The sequence below is a fragment of the Aythya marila genome (genome assembly GCF_965140915.1).
Source record: "Aythya marila genome assembly, chromosome: 13".
NCBI lineage: Eukaryota > Metazoa > Chordata > Aves > Anseriformes > Anatidae > Aythya > Aythya marila.
In genome coordinates this window covers 19873574-19893222 of record NC_139054.1, presented here as the reverse complement: position 1 = coordinate 19893222, position 19649 = coordinate 19873574, and the positions used below count along the sequence as shown (strand labels likewise).

Genomic DNA, 19649 nt, shown 5'->3' with positions numbered 1-19649 from the left:
GCAGAAATGATGGGCAAAACTTTAATGATACCACAATTATATGAATAATTTGGGGATATGAATAATGGGGGGCAAATTTAACATGAATGGATTTGTTTGACTTTCAGTGTCAAAATTCATTGTTACTTGCATTATAACCAAATGTTTCCATGCTAGAGATATTTTGTCACCATTACCAAATAATTATGTAGTTTTCATTAATTAAGTCAATTAATGCTAACCTTCAACATTGTCTAGAACTTGTTCAGCAAACAATAAAATTGTTCATTTGAAAGTAATTTCATTACCTGTAGCTCTGGAATAACGGTTCCTCTTTCTGGGCAGGATCCTCCAAATGCTGTCAAGGGTGAAGGGAGTACAATTGGATTTGGGCTGATAAAACTACTGATGTCACAAGATGGTATGTCTGACTCTGTTCTTTGCATCACAACTTTGTCAACAATGATAAATCTATTCCAAGGCAACCAAAGTGTCCTTTTTTCAGATATGAAAGGAGATCTGTCAAAAACTAGAGTGACAGAGATGCCTCCAACAGCCACAAGGTCAAAACTGGAAAAGACAAAACAAAATGCTTTGTTCTCATTTTATCCCATTTCTACAACTTTCAGTGTAGAAGAAAAACACAAACAAAAACTTTATATTGCTCATTATGGCCCTTAATTTACCATGTAAAATCATTCAAGTATATCTTCCTGATGTCCCCTTAGTATTCAGTGAAGAAGATTTACCTCTCTGTGCTTTCTCCCTGTATGCATCAATAGCAAGGTATAGCACTTCACTGTTATTTTTCCCTTCTCTCCTCTATTTATCAACCAGAATATTAACAAGTCATCTGTAACAAAATAAGTGTGGACCCAGTCACTTTGGATTATACAAAAAATTCCTGGCCAAGAAAGGGATGCTTATAGTCTATGAAGGTACAATAGACAGGATAAGTCTAACATCCCGGTAGGACTTTTCTTTCTTGACGTATTCTTTTTCCTTTTTCTAGAAGTTGCAGGAGAAAAAGCTTGAGTACACTGAGCAGGTGACCCCTCTGTGCAGGATATGAAGATTTTGGGAAAGATGCTGATTAATTGCAGTGAGCACTGAATCACCTCTTGTAAGTAAGGCAGGTGATCTGGGAGCTATCATGAAGAACCTTCGGCAAATATGGGCTGCAAAGCAGTGAGACACAGAAGGTAAAATATACATGGTCTCAATTTTCTGAGCTTCTGACATCCACAGTCAAGCAACAGAAGGTAATATGTAAATAGATACTTCACCGTCTGTATTACTGAATGCATCTATTATGGAGACTTTTGATGGTAACAATCTGTGATAAGAAATCAGACCTAATTATGCATATTTCATTACATTTCCCAAATGATACCGATTATATTCACAGCAAAATACAGGTAGCATATTTTAATGCAACAACTATTTCCAGACTAGAGTAAATAGGAAATGGTAATTATTAACTTTCAGTAGTGCGATTTGAAAGTCAAGAAACTAAGGTAAAATAAATATGCATGCTCTTTATGATTATAAACTGACTAAGGCAAACAAATAAACAACAACATCAAAAAAAGCCTGTAGAAATAGTTACAAATTATACTCTTTCCCTGCTGGAAGATAGCTTCTAACTTCTTGTCATTCACAACACAGCCAAGAGAGATGAAGTCTTATGTAGCTTTTAGCAGTTTAACCCAACTGAAGTTCAGGAACAAATCATGACCCTACTGGCAATGGATGATGAACCCTGGAGTGCAGTATAGAACATATAGGAACTTATCTTTCTGAGAACTCATCTCAGTCCTGCAAGGTTGGGGAAGACAAAGGAAGACGGAATTGTGCAGGACTAGCTGCAGAGCAGCAATTTAACCATTCTGGCTCTGGGAGGAGTCTGTTCCCACTTTTACTTGTATGGCTCAGGTGATCAGCTAAAGTAGTTAACTTTGTTGACACCTCAATAAACTACTTGCAAGATTTACATCTGAAGACAGAAAAAAAAAGAGGGAAGACAGGGAAAACTGAAAATGTCAAGGAAGTTCTGGTACAGCAGTACTGTCAGAATTTGACTCCAGGTGTTTGAATGTCACTAATCTTGTTGCTGTACATTTTTTTCTCTTTTCCCTTTCTTCATTAGTTCCTTTACCACACCAAGCTCTAAGTAAGTGTGCTCCCAGAGCAGAGGGTCAGTTGCCATCCTGAGTCCACACTATGAACAGCGATCTCCATGAGAATTTGGCTCATGCACATGTGGTGGTACATGGTCCTAACTATAAAAATGTTACACAGTGACAAAAACATCTCACCTTCCATCTTGTCGACTGATGGTGTATCCATACTCATTGTGGTGTAGAAAACTGACATTCACTCCAACCAAAGGTGTTCCATCTATTGCTAGCACCTGGCCTCGAATGACACATGCACGCCTGTAACAGAAAGGGCAACATGAGGACATCAGGAGGATGAGAAGGGTACTGACTTCAAAATTGGTGCTACACATTCCCAGACAGAACTACTGTGATTTCATCATGACTTGATTTTGAAAGAAAATTCAAACAAGTCCAAAAGATTGATTTGGAAAACCATTATCTCATGAAGAAGACACACAGGCTGTCCTATGAGTCGCTGGTGTATCAAGACTATATTTCCATTTCCAGCCATATTTCAGGACACCATTTGTTCTGCCATTGAATACCAATGCAAAGGTTTCACTGATGGCATGATTTAGCTTGCTGCAGCTCTAGTGGTGATGATTTGTGAAAGAAGAGAACGAAACCTCATTCTTTGCTGCTAAGAATAGGGCATTGCTGTCTGTTAGAAAAAAAAGCTGAACTAATGTGATAAGGCAGCAGTGAGACACATGGTCTTTGCTGAACTTCAGAAAGTTATGTAGGTAGATCTAAAGAGCGCCTAAACAGGCATAGCATATTTTCTGAATCCTCCATCACAGGTTGTGTCCTTTTAAATTTCCTCTAGGACATATCGGATTTGTACACTCTTTCCAGCATAAAAATCTTCCCATTCTAGTATAGAGGTTGGAACATGGCAGCGCAACAGAATACATCAAAATCAAGAGGCAGGAAAGTGAACTCATTACTAAGTGGGTCTAATTGAAGGCTGACAGAATCATAGAAAACAAGAGCTGAAAGGAAGTACAGGAGTTTATCTTGTCCATTCCTTTGCCTCAGTAAGATCAGGTATACCTACATTACTCCAGACAGATGTTTGTCTAACTCTATATCCTCTCCAAGTAACCCATTCCAATGCTTTTGTGTGAGTGCTTTACTCATGGTAACTTCTTCAGACCATCCAATCTAAATCTGAACTGTTGTCCTTCAAAACTGTTACTTTCACCCTAGAATGGACGTGGTGAAGAAGTTTCTCTCTCTTTTGCAGCTTTGGCCTTTTATGTATTTGAAGACTGAAACATAAAGGAGACAAATCTCACCAAGGATGAAGAAGAATAAGTGAAATACTCTAATGGTGCAGATTAGGACCTAGGGAGATTTACTAACGGCTTACTTACACAGCTACATTCCACTAAAATACCTTTCAGCATTTTGCCCCATGCCCTCAGGTACTCTACATTAGTACACCTCTTCTGGCTGCAAGGATTCAGGTTTTGGGAACTAATGATACAATAGTACATATTTCCTGGAAATATGGTTTCAAATGATGAAGTGAGCAATGTAGTCAGAAGCCTTTTGATAACGTTAAGGTTTGTAGGGTCAAAAACATTAGGATGCCTATAGCAGCAACTGTTATTAATTACTATAGGCAACATATTTAAACATTGTTATGTTGTCCCCTCAAGTTGAAAGTTCACATTAGACCTCAATAGACACACCCTACCTTTGTGAAGTGAATATGTATCCTAAAGAAAAAACAGCTCATCAAATGAAAATTATTTAAGAGTCTGTATGTAAACTTAAAAATATCCCTTGATAGACTAACTGATCATGAAATCATGTACACAAGTTGGAGACCATAAATTTCTGAAAGTTTTGAATTGTTTCCTAAGATCCAGAGCCACTTGACAGAACATTAATTTATCACTATGATATCACCAAACACAACTGACTGTGACAAAATGTAACCAGTACAAATTAACCCATTTGTGAGTGCACCATTCACCACAGTCGCTAGTAGGAATTCTGTGCTCCCAGGATATCAGCAAAGGTGCTGAGAATTCCCAGAGGAATGGGAGAAGCTGCATGAACACAAGTATACAAAACAGAGCTCCGATGTACCACCTTTTCATCTTCTACACTAACTAAGTTGGTTGTGGCTTTCTTTGTGGGCAAAACTTGCTGCTCCAGTGAAGGCAATCAAGCTCTTGTGCATCTCAACAGACTCACAAGACTCGCTGAAATAGAACAGCCAGGTTCAATTACTCCTTGATTTATTAGAATAGAAACTACTAATTTCTATTTTTTTTCTCATGCTTCTGCCATCAATAGACCTGCCTTTCCCTTTCTAATCCCTTTAATTAGTGCACTCCATTTGTTTAAAAAGCATATTGGTCTGAGAGAGCCCTAAGAGTCATCATTATTTAGTATATTATTCTAGAACTCCTGTTTGTTCATTCACTGATTCTTCCACAAAAAAACGTCTTCTGACTCTACTCCTTCCTCATATTTTATCAAGCACACAGATTCGTGTGATAACAACTCATCAAAGTCTTCATTATTTCATCCATAGTCTCTTTCCTCTACTTATTCACTTCTTGTTATTCATAAATAATATTGAGACTTATTTTTCAACTTTCTCTTTTTTTTATTTGTCATATTTTACAAGCCACACATATTTACAACATGTGATAAAGACTCATAAACCTCATTATTCTACATTTATCTGTATAGAACTGTCTTTCCAGTCATTTAGATTTCATATGTTCCAAGCCTTCCTGTGTGTTGCTACATTTGTCCTCATTATTTACTGTCTTTTTACTACCCACTCAAGTTGAAGAGTCTTTACTCTTTGGCCTCTTCTTGAATTACTAGCACCTACTAAGTCTCCAACGAGGCATTTGATCAGAATTACTTTTATTTTTTGCATTTACTGCAGGTATTAAAACCTTTTTTGGTTACTTTATGGCTGGCACTAATATCAAGGGCTCTGGGAAGTAACAAACCACCCCGAGGTTGCAGCAGGCTGCCTCTCCTTTCCCACTTCCCTGACAGCTCACAGAGTGGACAGCCAGGCTCTGAAGGGAGGCACACTGGTTTGCAGAGCCCCTGCAGCTTTACTGCTTGCAGAAGACTTCACTTCATTCCTTTTCTTACTAGAACTTTTAGAGCCCTTTCCCTGCAGTGATGTCACTTTTAACTCATTTCACAGTTTCCTTGCTTCAGTGTTCACCCTTTTTCTAGATGAGCCTTAGACCTTTGCTACTGCTCACTGCTTTTCTTAATTTTAACAGAGAAACCTCTAAAGATCATTATGTCTCTCTGATGTGTTGTTTTTTCCTGTTTTATTCTCAGCCTCTAGGACTTACTCTACACACTTGTGACTGGTCTGCTTTTATTTCTCATCTGTGATAACAGCTCATGCTATCTGCCCAACAGTCACTTAACTTGCAAAGATTGCATAATCTTGGACTAAGGCTGCCCAAATGTTTTAACTTTATAGTGAGTGCAAAAATGTCTTTTCCAATTTAGTGCATCTGGGAAGGAACATGTCCCTTATAAATTGCCTTGGTGTTTTCAAATTTATTAAAAATGTTTCAAGTCCCTTGGTACGTTGTACTAAGCCTGCAGCTCCAGAGGGAGCAGTCAGCTTTTTGAGAGAAAGCAGAAATTCCTCTGGATTGCAGGTGGCCTAAAAAAAGTAGGATTTCTCTATAAACATTTAATGGGTCATTCCACATGTAACTGAGGAGCTTAGCTCTGTGAATGTCTGATCTCTGCCATCAGGCAGTTTGACATCTCTAATTTAAAAATAAATAGGAGTTTAAAATTCTAGATACATTCTTTCACTGCTTGTAAAGCATTTTATTATTCTGCCACCATCCTGTCTTGCTCTACTACTTCTTATTTGTTATTTTTCTGCTTTTGTTTTGTGTGCTGACTTTCCAATATTCTCTGAGCACCTCCAGCTGAGACATTAGGTTCAGATGTGGAACTTTGTAAAGCAACTTGTGAATTCGCAAGTGTCACCTTACCAGGAGATGCCATTTATTGTATTACATTTCTGATTAAAACCTTCAATCAGAGAAATTAAGCTAAAGGCTAGTAAGGTACATTTATTTCTTCCTGCTGACAATGTTGCTGTAAGCAGCCTTTGAAGGGTAATTAATTCAGTACCATGCACTGGACCCCTTTTGTAGGCAATTTGCAGTGAGTCAAATAGCTTGCCAGCAGCATGCATTAAAAATACTTGGCAAAGAAACAAGCTGAAAACCTTCCTGAGAAGGGAAGTTGATAAAAACATTTTAATCCGCTACATCGTGCTACATGCAGTGGGTCAAAATCATTCCTGATGTAAGCAAGTATGTTTCCATTTATTCAGAATTTGTCTAATCTGCCTTTAAGCATGTTACTGTTTAGGTTGGGAGCAAGTCAAAAACCCTGTACAAATGACAGTTTTGACATAAAAAAGAAGTAAAATATATTTTGAAAACATTCAGTTCCTTAACATTAATTTTGGTCTATGCATTGAGCTAACACACTGACTATGTTGTAGAAGCCAAGTGTTTAAAAATCGTATCTAATCTAAAGTCTAAGATGCAAATGCAGAAGGATAGATATCACAGCAGTTGTCAGAACAACTAATTTCAGTATGTGAGGTGATGTTGAAATTGCCAGGATATGGCAGAGACCAAACATGGTCTGTCTGAAGTACAAAGATAATCTTCTATGTTTTTTTTTGATAGCTTTCCCAAAGCCATTCAATATCAAATTGGCTTTATCTACAGTGAGATTCATGCAAATATCACCCATATTGGAGTTCCACTGACATACGCTACAGTAAAGCACTGCACAATGTCATTTGAGTCAGAAGACTGAAAACATCAGATAGATGTTTCTTCTTTAATCCTCCTAATGATCTCAGAGACTTACAAAGGAGCTTTGCAAAATTCTGTAAATTGAGCACCAGTGGGAATGGATGCCAATGCTCCAAAATAAATGAATGGTACTATTTCATCTGATCCTTCCAGTGCTTCTTGCTGAATCACCAGTGTTATAAAATAAGTGGCATTGCAGGCAGCCAAGAGTTAATATTATCTGCATGGAGATGACTTCTTCAGCAGTAGCCAAAAGGAGATTAAAAAACCCAAGCATTCTTTGGTCTTTACCAGATCAGCGGGATCACAGATTTCTGATGTATTTACTGTAGTAACTGTTTTCTTCCTATGTTTTTTTTTTTTTCAATAATCTTAACTCCCAGGAGATGAACAGACACTAGATGACAGCCAGATTGACTATGTCAGGGTAAGATTTCTGAACAGCGCAGCTAAGCATTGCCTCCTGAGACTCTGCTATTCTGTCATCCTTAAGGAAAATCCTGGCAGTTTTTAATAATGTTTGACTTATGGATGAGCAATTTTTCAACAGCCTGGAAGGCTTGAGGATCAAGCGAAGTGTGGACCGATGAACTCCTTAGGGTGCCCAGTACATTGCAGATTACTGTTGACAAAACCCAGGAGACATGGCACAGTGCGAGTCTTAAGGCACTGTCCTCATTCTGAAGATACAGACAGCCCCATTTGAATCACTAAGATCTTTTCAGCAAACCAACTGATTTCTTTACTGTAGGAGGAAATAATATCTGGGGTGCAAACAATGCAACAACCCAACTACAAATTGTATTCCTTTGTATTATAGTCTGAAGTATCAAACCATGGCGAAGATGGGCTGCTGCTCACACCCAAGCCTTCAATGTTCTTGGTTCTCCAAAAGCATGCCGGACATAAGGGTAAAGAAACAAAATACTCAGAAAAAGCTTTTGAATCCAAGTTAAATCCCATCAATGATAGCTTTAAAAGATCAGTTCCTTATATCTATAAAAGCACGCTGATGATATTACTTGCAATCTGGCTGCTAACATTCGCAGTGTCACAGAACACTGTACAGGTGACTCGAGTGCTCACCTCCTTTGAGAAAACACCTCACTGGAAGGCATTTTGATGAGGGAAATCTTCCACTGGTGACTAGTATTTTAAACTGCAGTCTGCTGTGCAGTGTATACAGCCAACCAAGGATCTTGTACTAGGTGCAATGGCACCATTTTCCATTAGCGATGTACACTCCGAGAGACCCAGCATTGTCAGGTAGGTGCTTTTGTACCCACCTGACAATGTAGTTCATTTTCATGCCCTATTGTCCTACGTATTTATAATATCCTGTTCCATTTTTAATAGTGATTAAATGGTTAGGTATTTTAGATCAATAAGGACTGTTTACATATTTACTTTATTAAAAATAAATAAGTTACAAAGACAGAGTGCACTGAATTTGTGTGCAGCTATGGAATGAAGTTGAGGTTGCAACCTAAGTGCTATCTACTGTGCTGTGAAAAAAAAATCTTATGCCCTTATTACTGGAACATGGTTTATCTAATATATAGGCCTAGTTGACAGGGTAGTAGTTAGGTGATGTGGATGATTTGTAGATCTCTTTGTCAGCATGTAAGTTATAGCTTCCCAGGTGAACTACAGCATAAAAACTTATATGTCCTTATATTTCAAATGTTCAAGAAAATATGTATTTCCAGGTATCCAAGCAAGTGAGTGCCCCTTTCCTATTGCACAGTCTTTTCCTGTTAAAGTGCAAACCAATTGCACGCTCAACAATCACACACTACTGTTTGCATGACTGTTTAAGAATAACTTGCAGCACAAAATGGTAAACTTCACACTGTTCAATCCATCTAAAGTTTTTAAAAAAGTTTGTTAATTAGATAACCAGATTATATGTAAATAACATGTTAAATAACACAAACTCTGTTGGGCAGAAAGGTGACTACATACAGCATGTATGAATCCAACTCATCTTTCTGCTTACTGCCCTTACACACATCTAAAGCATGAATACCTGAACTTCCCCCCACTTATTTTTCAAGTACAAGATGGATTACCTTCCACAGCAGTCAAAGTCTTGATAATGAGTAGTAGTGTTTGTTACTGTGACACTTTTATAAACTAGTTGGGTGATAATGGGAATACGATATGTAAGACTCTCAGTAGTTGACTTAGTAGTAGTTGACTTATTTCATTGCTTTTATGTCTAGAACAAACCTTACCTGCTCTCAAATGAGACATCTCCAGGGATCACATGAGTGCTTTCCTTCCCAATAAGGAATCTGATTCGATCATAAAAGAGCCTTGGAGGATGCTGAGAGAAAGGCGGTTGGCTGTGTTGTATAAGGTCAAGGGGATCAGGTGAACCCTGGCAGAGAGGACTTGCATAACAATTGTTTTGCTGACAACAGTCAGGGTCTACACAGTCTGTCAAGCCATCTAAAACAGAGAGAATAGAAACTTCAGGAAATTGAGTGATTCTGAGAACAAAGCACAGTGTTTGCTATTGGAAAGCACGGGAGGTATTTAATCAATTGGAAGGCATGCTGATTATGACACATTCAAATTCAATAAAGCATTTAAAGCATGTTAAAGACAACAAAAAATCTTTTTACAAATACATCAACACAAAACGGAGGACTAAGGAGAATCTCCATCCTTTACTGGATGCGGGGGGAAACCTTGTTACAAAAGATGAGGAAAAGGCTGAGGTGCTTAATGCCTTCTTTGCCTCAGTCTTTAGCGGCAATACTGGTTGTTCTCTAGATACCCAGTACCCTGAGCTGGTGGAAGAGGATGGGGAGAAATATGTGGCCTTCACTATCCATGAGGAAATGGTTGGTGACCTGCTACAGCACTTGGATGTGCACAAGTTGATGGGGCCAGATGGGATCCACCCGAGGGTACTGAGAGAACTGGCAGAGGAGCTGGCCAAGCCACTTTCCATCATTTATCAGCAGTCCTGGCTATCGGGGGAGGTCCCAGTTGACTGGCAGCTAGCGTGGCGCCCATCTACAAGAAGGGCCGGAGGGCAGACCTGGGGAACTATAGGCCTGTCAGTTTGACCTCAGTGCCAGGGAAGCTCATGGAGCAGATTATCTTGAGTGTCATCATGCGGCACTTGCAGAGGAAGCAGGCGATCAGGCCCAGTCAGCATGGGTTTATGAAAGGCAGGTCCTGCTTGACGAACCTGATCTCCTTCTGTGACAAAGTGACGCGCTTGGTGGATGAGGGAAAGGCTGTGGATGTGGTCTACCTTGACTTCAGCAAGGCTTTTGACACCGTCTCCCACAGCATTCTCCTCAAGAAACTGGCTGCTCTTGACTTGGACTGGCACACGCTTTGTTGGGTTAGAAACTGGCTGGGTAGCTGGTCCCAAAGAGTTGTGGTGAATGGAGTCAAATCCAGTTGGAGGCAGGTCACTAGTAGCGTTCCCCAGGGCTCAGTATGGGGGCCAGTCCTCTTTAATATCTTCATCGATGATCTGGATGAGGGGATTGAGTGCACCCTCAGTAAGTTTGCAGATGACACCAAGTTAGGTGCGTGTGTCGATCTGCTCGAGAGTAGGAAGGCTCTACAGGAGGATCTGGATAGGCTGCACCGATGGGCTGAGGCCAACTGTATGAAGTTTAACAAGGCCAAGTGCCGGGTCCTGCACCTGGGGTGCAACAACCCCAAGCAGAGCTACAGGCTGGGAGATGAGTGGTTGGAGAGCTGCCAGGCAGAGAAGGACCTGGGAGTGATGGTGAATAGTCGGCTGAATATGAGCCAGCAGTGTGCTCAGGTGGCCAAGAAGGCCAACAGCATCCTGGCTTGTATCAGAAGCAGTGTGGCCAGCAGGGCTAGGGAAGTGATTGTCCCCCTGTACTGGGCTCTGGTGAGGCTGCACCTCGAGTACTGTGTTCAGTTTTGGGCCCCTCGCTACAAGAAGGACATGGAGGTGCTTGAGCGAGTCCAGAGAAGGGCAATGAAGCTGGTGAGGGGTCTGGAGAACAAGTCCTACGAGGAGTGGCTGAGGGAGCTGGGCTTGTTCAGCCTGGGGAAGAGGAGGCTCAGGGGCGACCTTATCCCACTCTACAGGTACCTTAAAGGAAGCTGTAGCGAGGTGGGGGTTGGTCTATTCTCCCACGTGCCTGGTGACAGGATGAGGGGGAATGGGCTTAAGTTGCACCAGGGGAGTTTTAGGTTGGATGTTAGGAAGAACTTCTTTACTGAGAGGGTTGTGACGCATTGGAGTGGGCTGCCCAGGGAAGTGGTGGAGTCACCATCCCTAGAGGTCTTTGAAAGACGTTTAAATGTTGAACTTAGTGATATGGTTTAGTGGAGGACTTGTTAGTGTTAGGTTGGACTCAGTGATCTTGAGGTCTCTTCCAACCTAGAAATTCTGTGATTCTGTGTGATTCTGTGATTTACATACATGCTTAATTCCGGGTGGGTGTTTCTCTCTAGTCTTTAACACTGTATCACCTCATAATGTCCCCACAGAACAATGACAAAACAGAAGCTCTGAACTAAGTGACTGTGGAAGAGCAGGACTGCACTACACACTTGTTAGTCCACCAAGTGCATGACCCACCCTGTGCAGCTGATCTCTCTAATAGACCTTCACTATCCCTACTGTCTATTCATACCTGTGAATAATATTCACTAACCAGTCTGCAATAACACAATCTGAAATGTTATCCAAGTCTCATAAGCATCCTTACTGTAGTAATAATTATAATAAAAAGATCCTTGTTGCAGTTTTCTGACTTTTATTTAAGAACTACAATAGTTTTATATGTGCTTTAAGATGTTTATTTTCATTTATTGGTCATGTTACTAGAATGATCCAAAAAGGAAGAATCATGACTATAGTCCTTTTGCAGTTGGTGATAAACAAACCCCCATCCTGATGCAGGCTCTGTCCCAGTGACCTGACAGGTACAGTCTTCTCCATGGATGTTTGCCCAAGGAAAGCAAATATGAGAAATGAAAACAAACCTATTTCTCCTCCCTCCATTCTTCAAGCATGAACAGGAGAAATAATTGATTTTTCAAAAATCTACATTTCTTCAGGGACAAACTTACAGCTCTGTTTGGGGGTGAATGTAATTTACTTAAACATCCAAATCTTGTGATTAGAACAGTGAAGCACTGAAGTAAATTTAAATTAAGCACCTAAATAAATTTTAAAATTGGACTATTGGCATTTAATTCCATCTACTGGCAGCTTAGATGTCCAAATTGCCTAAATTACATACTCTACCAGAAACAGTCAGACTTAATAAGGTACGTTGAAATGCCCAAGTATCTCCTTAAACATCCATTTTATGATTTACCAGTTGCTAACTTCCTTGGACTGACAAGCACAGTAATGCATATACAGCAAGATTAAGGCATCATATTTTTTAACCTTCAAAAAAAGACATCTCTTCTTTGTATTTTTAACAAGGTCAGTCTGTATTAATGTGGAGTCATCATATCACTGTATGGATTTCCCTTGTGTTAAAATTGGAATGCTACAGCATCAACATACTGTCAGACATTTTCACTTCAAACTTTGACTTTTCCTACTCTGTTCATACCAACACTTCGTGTCTATAAAACCCTACCTCCTCAGGGCAAACTGCATTATCAAAGCTGCTGTAGCTTTGTCATTGACTTTAATGGGCGCAAGACCAACCCTCAGACAGCTCTGCTCTTTTCTCAACAGAGCACGCTGCACTGTGTGAGTACTCAGTAAATAACAGCATAAAATATTCACTTCGAAAGGAAAGAAAAAGCCCTTCATCTGAACAAACAAGTATAATGTAATGGGCTTTCCTGGAATCTGAAAATCCTTGCCTGACCTTGAACAAGGTGATTGTTTGGCTACACAAAAAATATTAACAGATCCATCCTATTGCAGCTGGGAAATCAGATAGATCAGGCTAGTTTGTGTAATGATGAGCCAAAGCAACTGTAGATAGCTAACAGCAATAATGTGAGCACTTCAGGTCTGGCAAAGCTGGCATAGCTACAGGTCAGTGCTTTTGCATTCCCCCAGTCCTGGAAAACAACAGGCATATGCCAGCACTGGGAGAAGAGCTTCACAGGGCAATGTTGAGTTTATTGACTTTGAGTGTAATAGTCAATTTATATTAAAGAAAACCTAAAATGCTATTGAAATCTGCATGAAATCAGCAAGCTGAAACAGTAAGGGACCTCCTGTCTAAACAAAGGCATACATGAAACAGATGGAGGAGTTAGCAATACGAAGCCAGGGGGCTTGCATTGTGTTCTGACAGGAAAAAAAAAAAAAAAGTAAAAAAAAAAAAAGTTTTTTTGGGGTTGAAACCTCAAAAGCAAGCTTGGAACTGCAAAGAAAAAAAAAGTCTTCTTATTGTTTCTCCTTTTTTTTTTTTTTGTCCAAGGAATGAAACACAATATTCTTAACAAGTGAACTGAAAAACATCAAATTACTACCATGTTCTCCAAGTCTGTAAATATTAAAGATTTCTACCAGACTTGAAAAGACGATGAAGGAAATAAAATCCTTTGCTTTTACTCTGTACTGATGAAGATTCCCATGGAGGCTCTGATGCGGTTAGATGTAACCACTCAGGACAGATCTCTGCTGGTAAATGGCTGCAGCAGTGACAAGTCTTCTTCAAAGAGCCCAGGTATTTTCTGGAAGGAACTAACTTCTAAAAAGCTGACTGCTGTCTACCTGGGAAATTTGAAAAACATTGGTTGGGCAGAATAAGTACTAATCGTGAAAAAGACATACTTATTCCAGAATAACAGCATCCATGGGGAAGCTATTTTGGAGTAATTCTGCTGTAGCTACTCTGATTAATTTTTTCCTTGTCAACAAGCTATTAGGTGTGGGAACTGAGCTGACCTGATTCTCTCATTTATGTAAGAAGCAAAAGTGAAAATTCACATAAGTATTAGAATCTGAAGATTTCCTTAGAAGAGAAATAGATATTGAAATGACAATTAAATACTTTACAATAGCTTCCTCTAATGGAATCCTCATTGTCTTTTGCATCGGTCAACAGCTTACATGCTTGGCAACAAGCACTCTGCATACATGCTGTATACATAAAGAAACCAGGCAAAGGGGAAGCAGTTTTCCATTTTCCAGCCAGGCTCTATTTTCATCTTTTCGTTGCAAAATGACTATCTTACAAACTCATACAGATTCTGCTAATGGAGTTATTTTGGCTTCAATTACTTGCACCTGGTGTCATCTTCCTCACCAGGCTCTCAGGGCTATGAAAGGGTGTTTCCCTCTATTGAGGGTGTGAAGTCCTAGAAGCCTTTCTGAGTAACCCAGGGTGGTATTTGTCCTAAAAGCACCATGAATTTATGTACTGCAGCTATTTAAGAATTTTTAACTAGAATTGTCACAATAGCACAACTTTAGCTTTTTCTCCAAACAATCAAACAGAATTTAGAAAAAGAAAACAGGTCATGTGAAACTGAAAAATATTTTTCACTCTTTGCTGAAGTAAAAGAATAAAATACCTACTTTGGGGGCAATGTGGAACCTTTAATCCAAAATAAATTGTTTGTTCCACATTAGGCTCATTGAAGCCTTGTTTTAACTTAGAGGAATTAAAAAAAACTAACCCCCCAAACAAACATTTCACGTTGAACACATGCACGTGAACTGTTCTGAGATTTCGGAACAGAACTATTCCAATACAAATTATTGAGGGCATCTTGTTCCAGCCTTTGCACATACATAGCTTGTCTTATTTGGATTGAGTAACACAGAAAAGTGAAGATATACAGGTTTAAGCCTCCACTTGCAGAGTATTTCCTAAATCAGATATTCCTGCCTCCTATAAATGTTCTCTTTAGCTATTATTGGGCTGTTTACTACCGTAATTCAGCATGATGCCCGTTAAAAGAAACTTGGTAAACAAACTGGTACAGAATCACAAGTTACATATGGAGGCAGTTTATGACAACACAAATCATGTTAGTAAGTATATGTGAGGATACCATTTCCAACAAGCCAATCATATTTAAAATGAGATTTTTAATCCAGTAGAATAACCCAGAAAAAAAAAATATCTTGTTTATAAGCTCTTGTTTATAATCGAACTCATTCACTTGAAAATGCTACAAATGCCTTATTTTCAATTCTCAACCAATGGTCACATTTTCTTTTAGTTAAGTTTTCATATCAGGAACCAACTATTAAAAGCTCAGTGTGTTAAGAAAACAGAAGGGTTTCTATTAAATCTCAGGAGACAACAGTAAAGAGTATGGACAAACCACTACAAATAGCAAAAACTGTAATTCATACAGCAGGGGAGCCTGCATGCTGAAGTTTTTACTGACAATTACAAACAGTGCATCACAGCATAGGTGTAGGCTAAAATGCATAACAGGGGTGTAAATAACTTAGGTTTGTTATTAGTGTTTTTAAAATATATTTTATATAAAAGGCAGTCAGGGACCTTCACAGTGATTATATAATAAAGTGATTCAGATTTTGGTGAGACAAATTTTAAATTCACGGGACAGCAAGTGTTACAGTTTCACAACTTAACAGGTACCTTGTTCTGTAAGTAAGAGGTAATGACAGACTTTTCTTTTTTTTTTCTTTTTTTTTTTTTTTTTTTTACAGTAAACTAGACAATCAAAATATTTTTAATATTACTGCTAAAATCAAATCCAGAAAGACCAACTTGATGATAAAAAGCACTTCATAGAACTCTTAAATAATTTAAACAACTTCAAAGAGAGGGCAGAGCATGCTAAAACAAGCTGCTCTCTTTTCAGTCACAGCACTCCTCCCCGCACTGCTGTAGCAGTGTTAGGACAAGATTTTCCCATTCCTTGCTAGTGAAGAGATCCTTTTGGGAAACTTTCAATAAAGAATTATATTATTATTTACCGTGTCAGGAATTTGTGTCAATGTAATCACACAATGTTGTTCAACAAACAATATAAACTTTCTTGGTTACACAGTTTTTTTTGGTATTTAATGTGGTAGGAAGAAGATACAAATATGATGAAATGAACTGTATGGAGTTCTATGGATCCGCTTCTTCCTTGGTTACTCTCCAAGAGCCTAACTATTTGCTTACCAGATTTGGGTAAATCACAGAGTCACAGAATCACCTAGGTTGGAAGAGACCTCCAAGATCACCTAGTCTAACCTCTGACCTAACACTAACAAGTCCTCCACTAAACCATATCGCTAAGCTCCACTAAACCATATTGCTAACTAAGAGAAAGACCATGGAACAAGAACAAGTCAAATATTTGGGGCCTGGTATGAATATCTCTATGCCATCTACTTCTCAAATCCTGGCTTTCCTAGTCTGCTCTTCTACCCTTGAATCACTTGCAATTCAGGGCTGCAAATACAGGGAATGTCACAGTAACACACTGCTGAAAACAGGTTGGTGATCACAGTTGGTACCGGTTTTCTAGGTGGAACACCACAAGGACATTGGAGAGGCACCAGGGAGATCACCAAGAAGGAAGCAAAGAACAAAGCAGTTCCCGCTGCCGCAGCATTACCTCCCCCAGCTCACCAGTGCAGCCTACAGCAACTTTTCGCTACAGCTTCTTTTCTACTAAACCACTGAGAAGCTTTATTGACTGGATAAGGAAATGATAAATTCAATTGAACTCTACCTCCCACATTACTGGGTTCATTACTTCATTTAATAAACTACCCCTATCATCAAATGCTGGCAAGCAAAATGTACACAGGAGTAATATTTAAAATTGCCATTTTTCTGCTGTAAAGTTCATAGAACACAGTTCTCACCTCTTCAGGCTTTGTCACATGTGGAGAAGGCACTGCTAACTAACCTACTGTTAACTACAGTAGGTTTGAAGTTCTCTGGTTAACACCAAAACCAGAACGCTACAAGTAGCAGCCTATATGAATCATAGAATCATAGAATCATAGAATATCCTGAGTTGGAAGGGACCCTTAAGGATCATCAAGTCCAACTCTTGACACCACACAGGTCTACCCAAAAGTTCAGACCATGTGCCTAAGTTCACAGTCCAATCTCTTCTTAAATTCAGACAGGCTCGGTGCAGTGACCACTTCCCTGGGGAGCCTGTTCCAGTGTGCAACCACCCTCTCTGTGAAGAACCCCCTCCTGACGTCCAGCCTAAATTTCCCCTGCCTCAGCTTAACCCCGTTCCTGCGGGTCCTGTCACTGGTGTTAATGGAGAAAAGGTCTCCTGCCTCTCGACACCCCCTTACGAGGAAGTTGTAGACTGTGATGAGGTCTCCCCTCAGCCTCCTCTTCTCCAGGCTGCACAGGCCCAGTGACCTCAGCCGTTCTTCGTTCTTCGTACGTCTTCCTATATATGCTTATGCTTTACTTGCATATACATGTATGCAGACATATTCACAAACATATGTTACTAAGAAACACACATGCTCACTCTCATGATAATTAGGACCATCCCCAAGCAATATATTGTATTTAGTATTAATAATACCAATGCCTTTCGCTTTCACTGCTTCAGAGCAACCCAGCAGTGCCTGTGTCAGTGCTGTACCTCTCCATACAGATCCCAATTAATGCAAGGTAGGGATGAAGCTGTGATAATGAATATCTAGAACATTTGCACAGAAAGTAAAATGAGCTGTAAGTTTCTCCTTTCGGTAAGCAGATTTTGTTCTCTGAGCTCCTTATGCAGGACAACATAAAACACTCGATACCAGAACTCTGAACTCTTGAGGGATTTGGGCTTTTCAGTAGTTACACTCTCACAGTCAATTGCTGAACACTGCTGTGATTTCTGAAAAAAAAATAATTCCACAGGAGTCTTCAACTTATATTTGCTTGCTTGCTTTTACAGTTTTCAAATAAGCATTAAACAATGCCTGTGCCAACTTGTTTCACTGCAGGCTCAGTTAAGCCCAATTAGGGTTGCTAGGAATCTGAGCAAACTGAATCAAAGAGGAACTTTGGAAGAGACTAAGCAACAGCAACATTGATGAGACTCTACTGCTTATTTGTATGCATTAATCCAAGTGGCTTCTAAAATTTTAGCCGTAATACATAGCATGCACCAAACAGTGAAGCTGTTAGCAGAGAATGCTGGTGTTGTGTAAGTACAAACCCACCCTTGGGTCTGTGGAAAGGCTGCACAGAGTTTTTTGTTCAATGGGCAACAGTGGTGTTTGGCCTTCCATACACAGAAGACTACAAATATATCAAGGTATGATTTTCAGAAACTAGGCATCCCTGGGGAGCCCTCGCTGCTCAGCAACAATGAAAACCATTCCCATCAGTATTATTTATATTGTGTAATAATAGCATATTACTTATATATGGACTCAATATCCCTGTGATGAATAGGTTATTAAAATACCAATGGATAGGTCAGGAATACATCAATATTTTAGCAGCGCTGGCTATCTACCAAGGCTATGCTGAATCATATGTTTTCTTGTGCATGGAAAAGCCTGGAGAAAGCTGCAATAACTGTCTGAAGTGACTGAAGGGATATTTGGAAGGGAATTCAAAGCCTTCAGTAAATAGTATTTTCCTTAAAAACAGTCAATATTGATTCATGAAAGAAAAAGAAGATGAAAAGTGATCCAAGCAAACTTAAAACAGAGACCAGTACCAAATAAATTAAAGGGAATGACAGGCTGCACCTTTGACCTTAAGACAACAACCTGTACATGCAAGAACAATGTAGGAAGAGTAGCTGCAGGGGGGTTGAAAGGGCAGTGAGCTCAGCTGCATGCTGGTGCTGAGCACCCTGCACGTCCTAGTGCTCAGCCTCTGCAGCCATGGGACATGGATGCTCATGTGCACAGAGCTCAGCAAAGCATTTCCAAGAAGTCTCCTGCAGCTACTGAAGTTTCCAAAGAGAGTCTAAATAATGGCAGGACAGGAGAAAATGAGCTGCTTAAATGAGCTGAACGCTCATCTTATAAACTGAAAATGAAATCATGTCAGTCATGACAATGAAAGACTGAGAATAAGAAATGGGGAATCCTGCAAAGCTGAGGAAAGCCATGGCAAGGGAAAGGCATACCTCACTATAAAGGACATCTGCTCGACATCATGGCATTATTTAATGGACATCACCCTGCTAACAGACTGCAGATGTACTCCACAAGAGCAAGTACAAACCATGTCGTCGTACATCTGTTCTAATGCTAAGACCTTTCCAATGATATTTGTAGTGATATTTGAGCAGGTAAACATGCCCTTAAGTCTGCAAGAAGGAAAAAGCTAACAGAGAATTATTGAGAGGGAATGGCAAAGACAGCTCTGGTACAGTCAGGGCACAAGTACTGTGCATACTAACAGGGCTCTGAAAGAAACAGTGCTCTCTCTCCCTGCTCAGGAAAGTGTTTCTGCATGTGTTTAACCTCACCACCATGGATAACTCAGTGCTTCATTGTTTGCAGAGCTGGAATCCGTAAATATGCTTGTGGCTGATGTTTATAGTAGTGCAGCAGTCCTTGAAAGAAGAAATCAAAGCTTCCTCCTTCCCAAAGCTTTTGTGCTGTTGCTACAGACCACACAGTAATGCTAACACTTCCCCATGCTAAATAAATTACACTAGTTGATCCCTGCAGTTGGAACTGCTAGAACAAGTATTCTTCTGTATTTCTATATTAAAGTTACACATTTTTTCTACCATGTATTTGAATGTA

At 39.6% G+C, this 19649-nt stretch overlaps 1 protein-coding gene across 1 annotated transcript in view; it reads right to left on the bottom strand.

The window, feature by feature from the left end:
- The window catches only part of TENM1 (teneurin transmembrane protein 1), a 328347-nt gene that overhangs the window by 76234 nt on the left and 232464 nt on the right, over positions 1 to 19649 (bottom strand). The window contains exons 14-16 of the mRNA XM_082770995.1: positions 9235 to 9451; positions 2298 to 2417; positions 288 to 549 (exon numbers count right to left, since the gene is read on the bottom strand). Of these exons, the coding sequence (XP_082627121.1) occupies positions 288 to 549; positions 2298 to 2417; positions 9235 to 9451 (599 nt within the window). The remainder of the gene's footprint in view (positions 1 to 287; positions 550 to 2297; positions 2418 to 9234; positions 9452 to 19649) is intronic.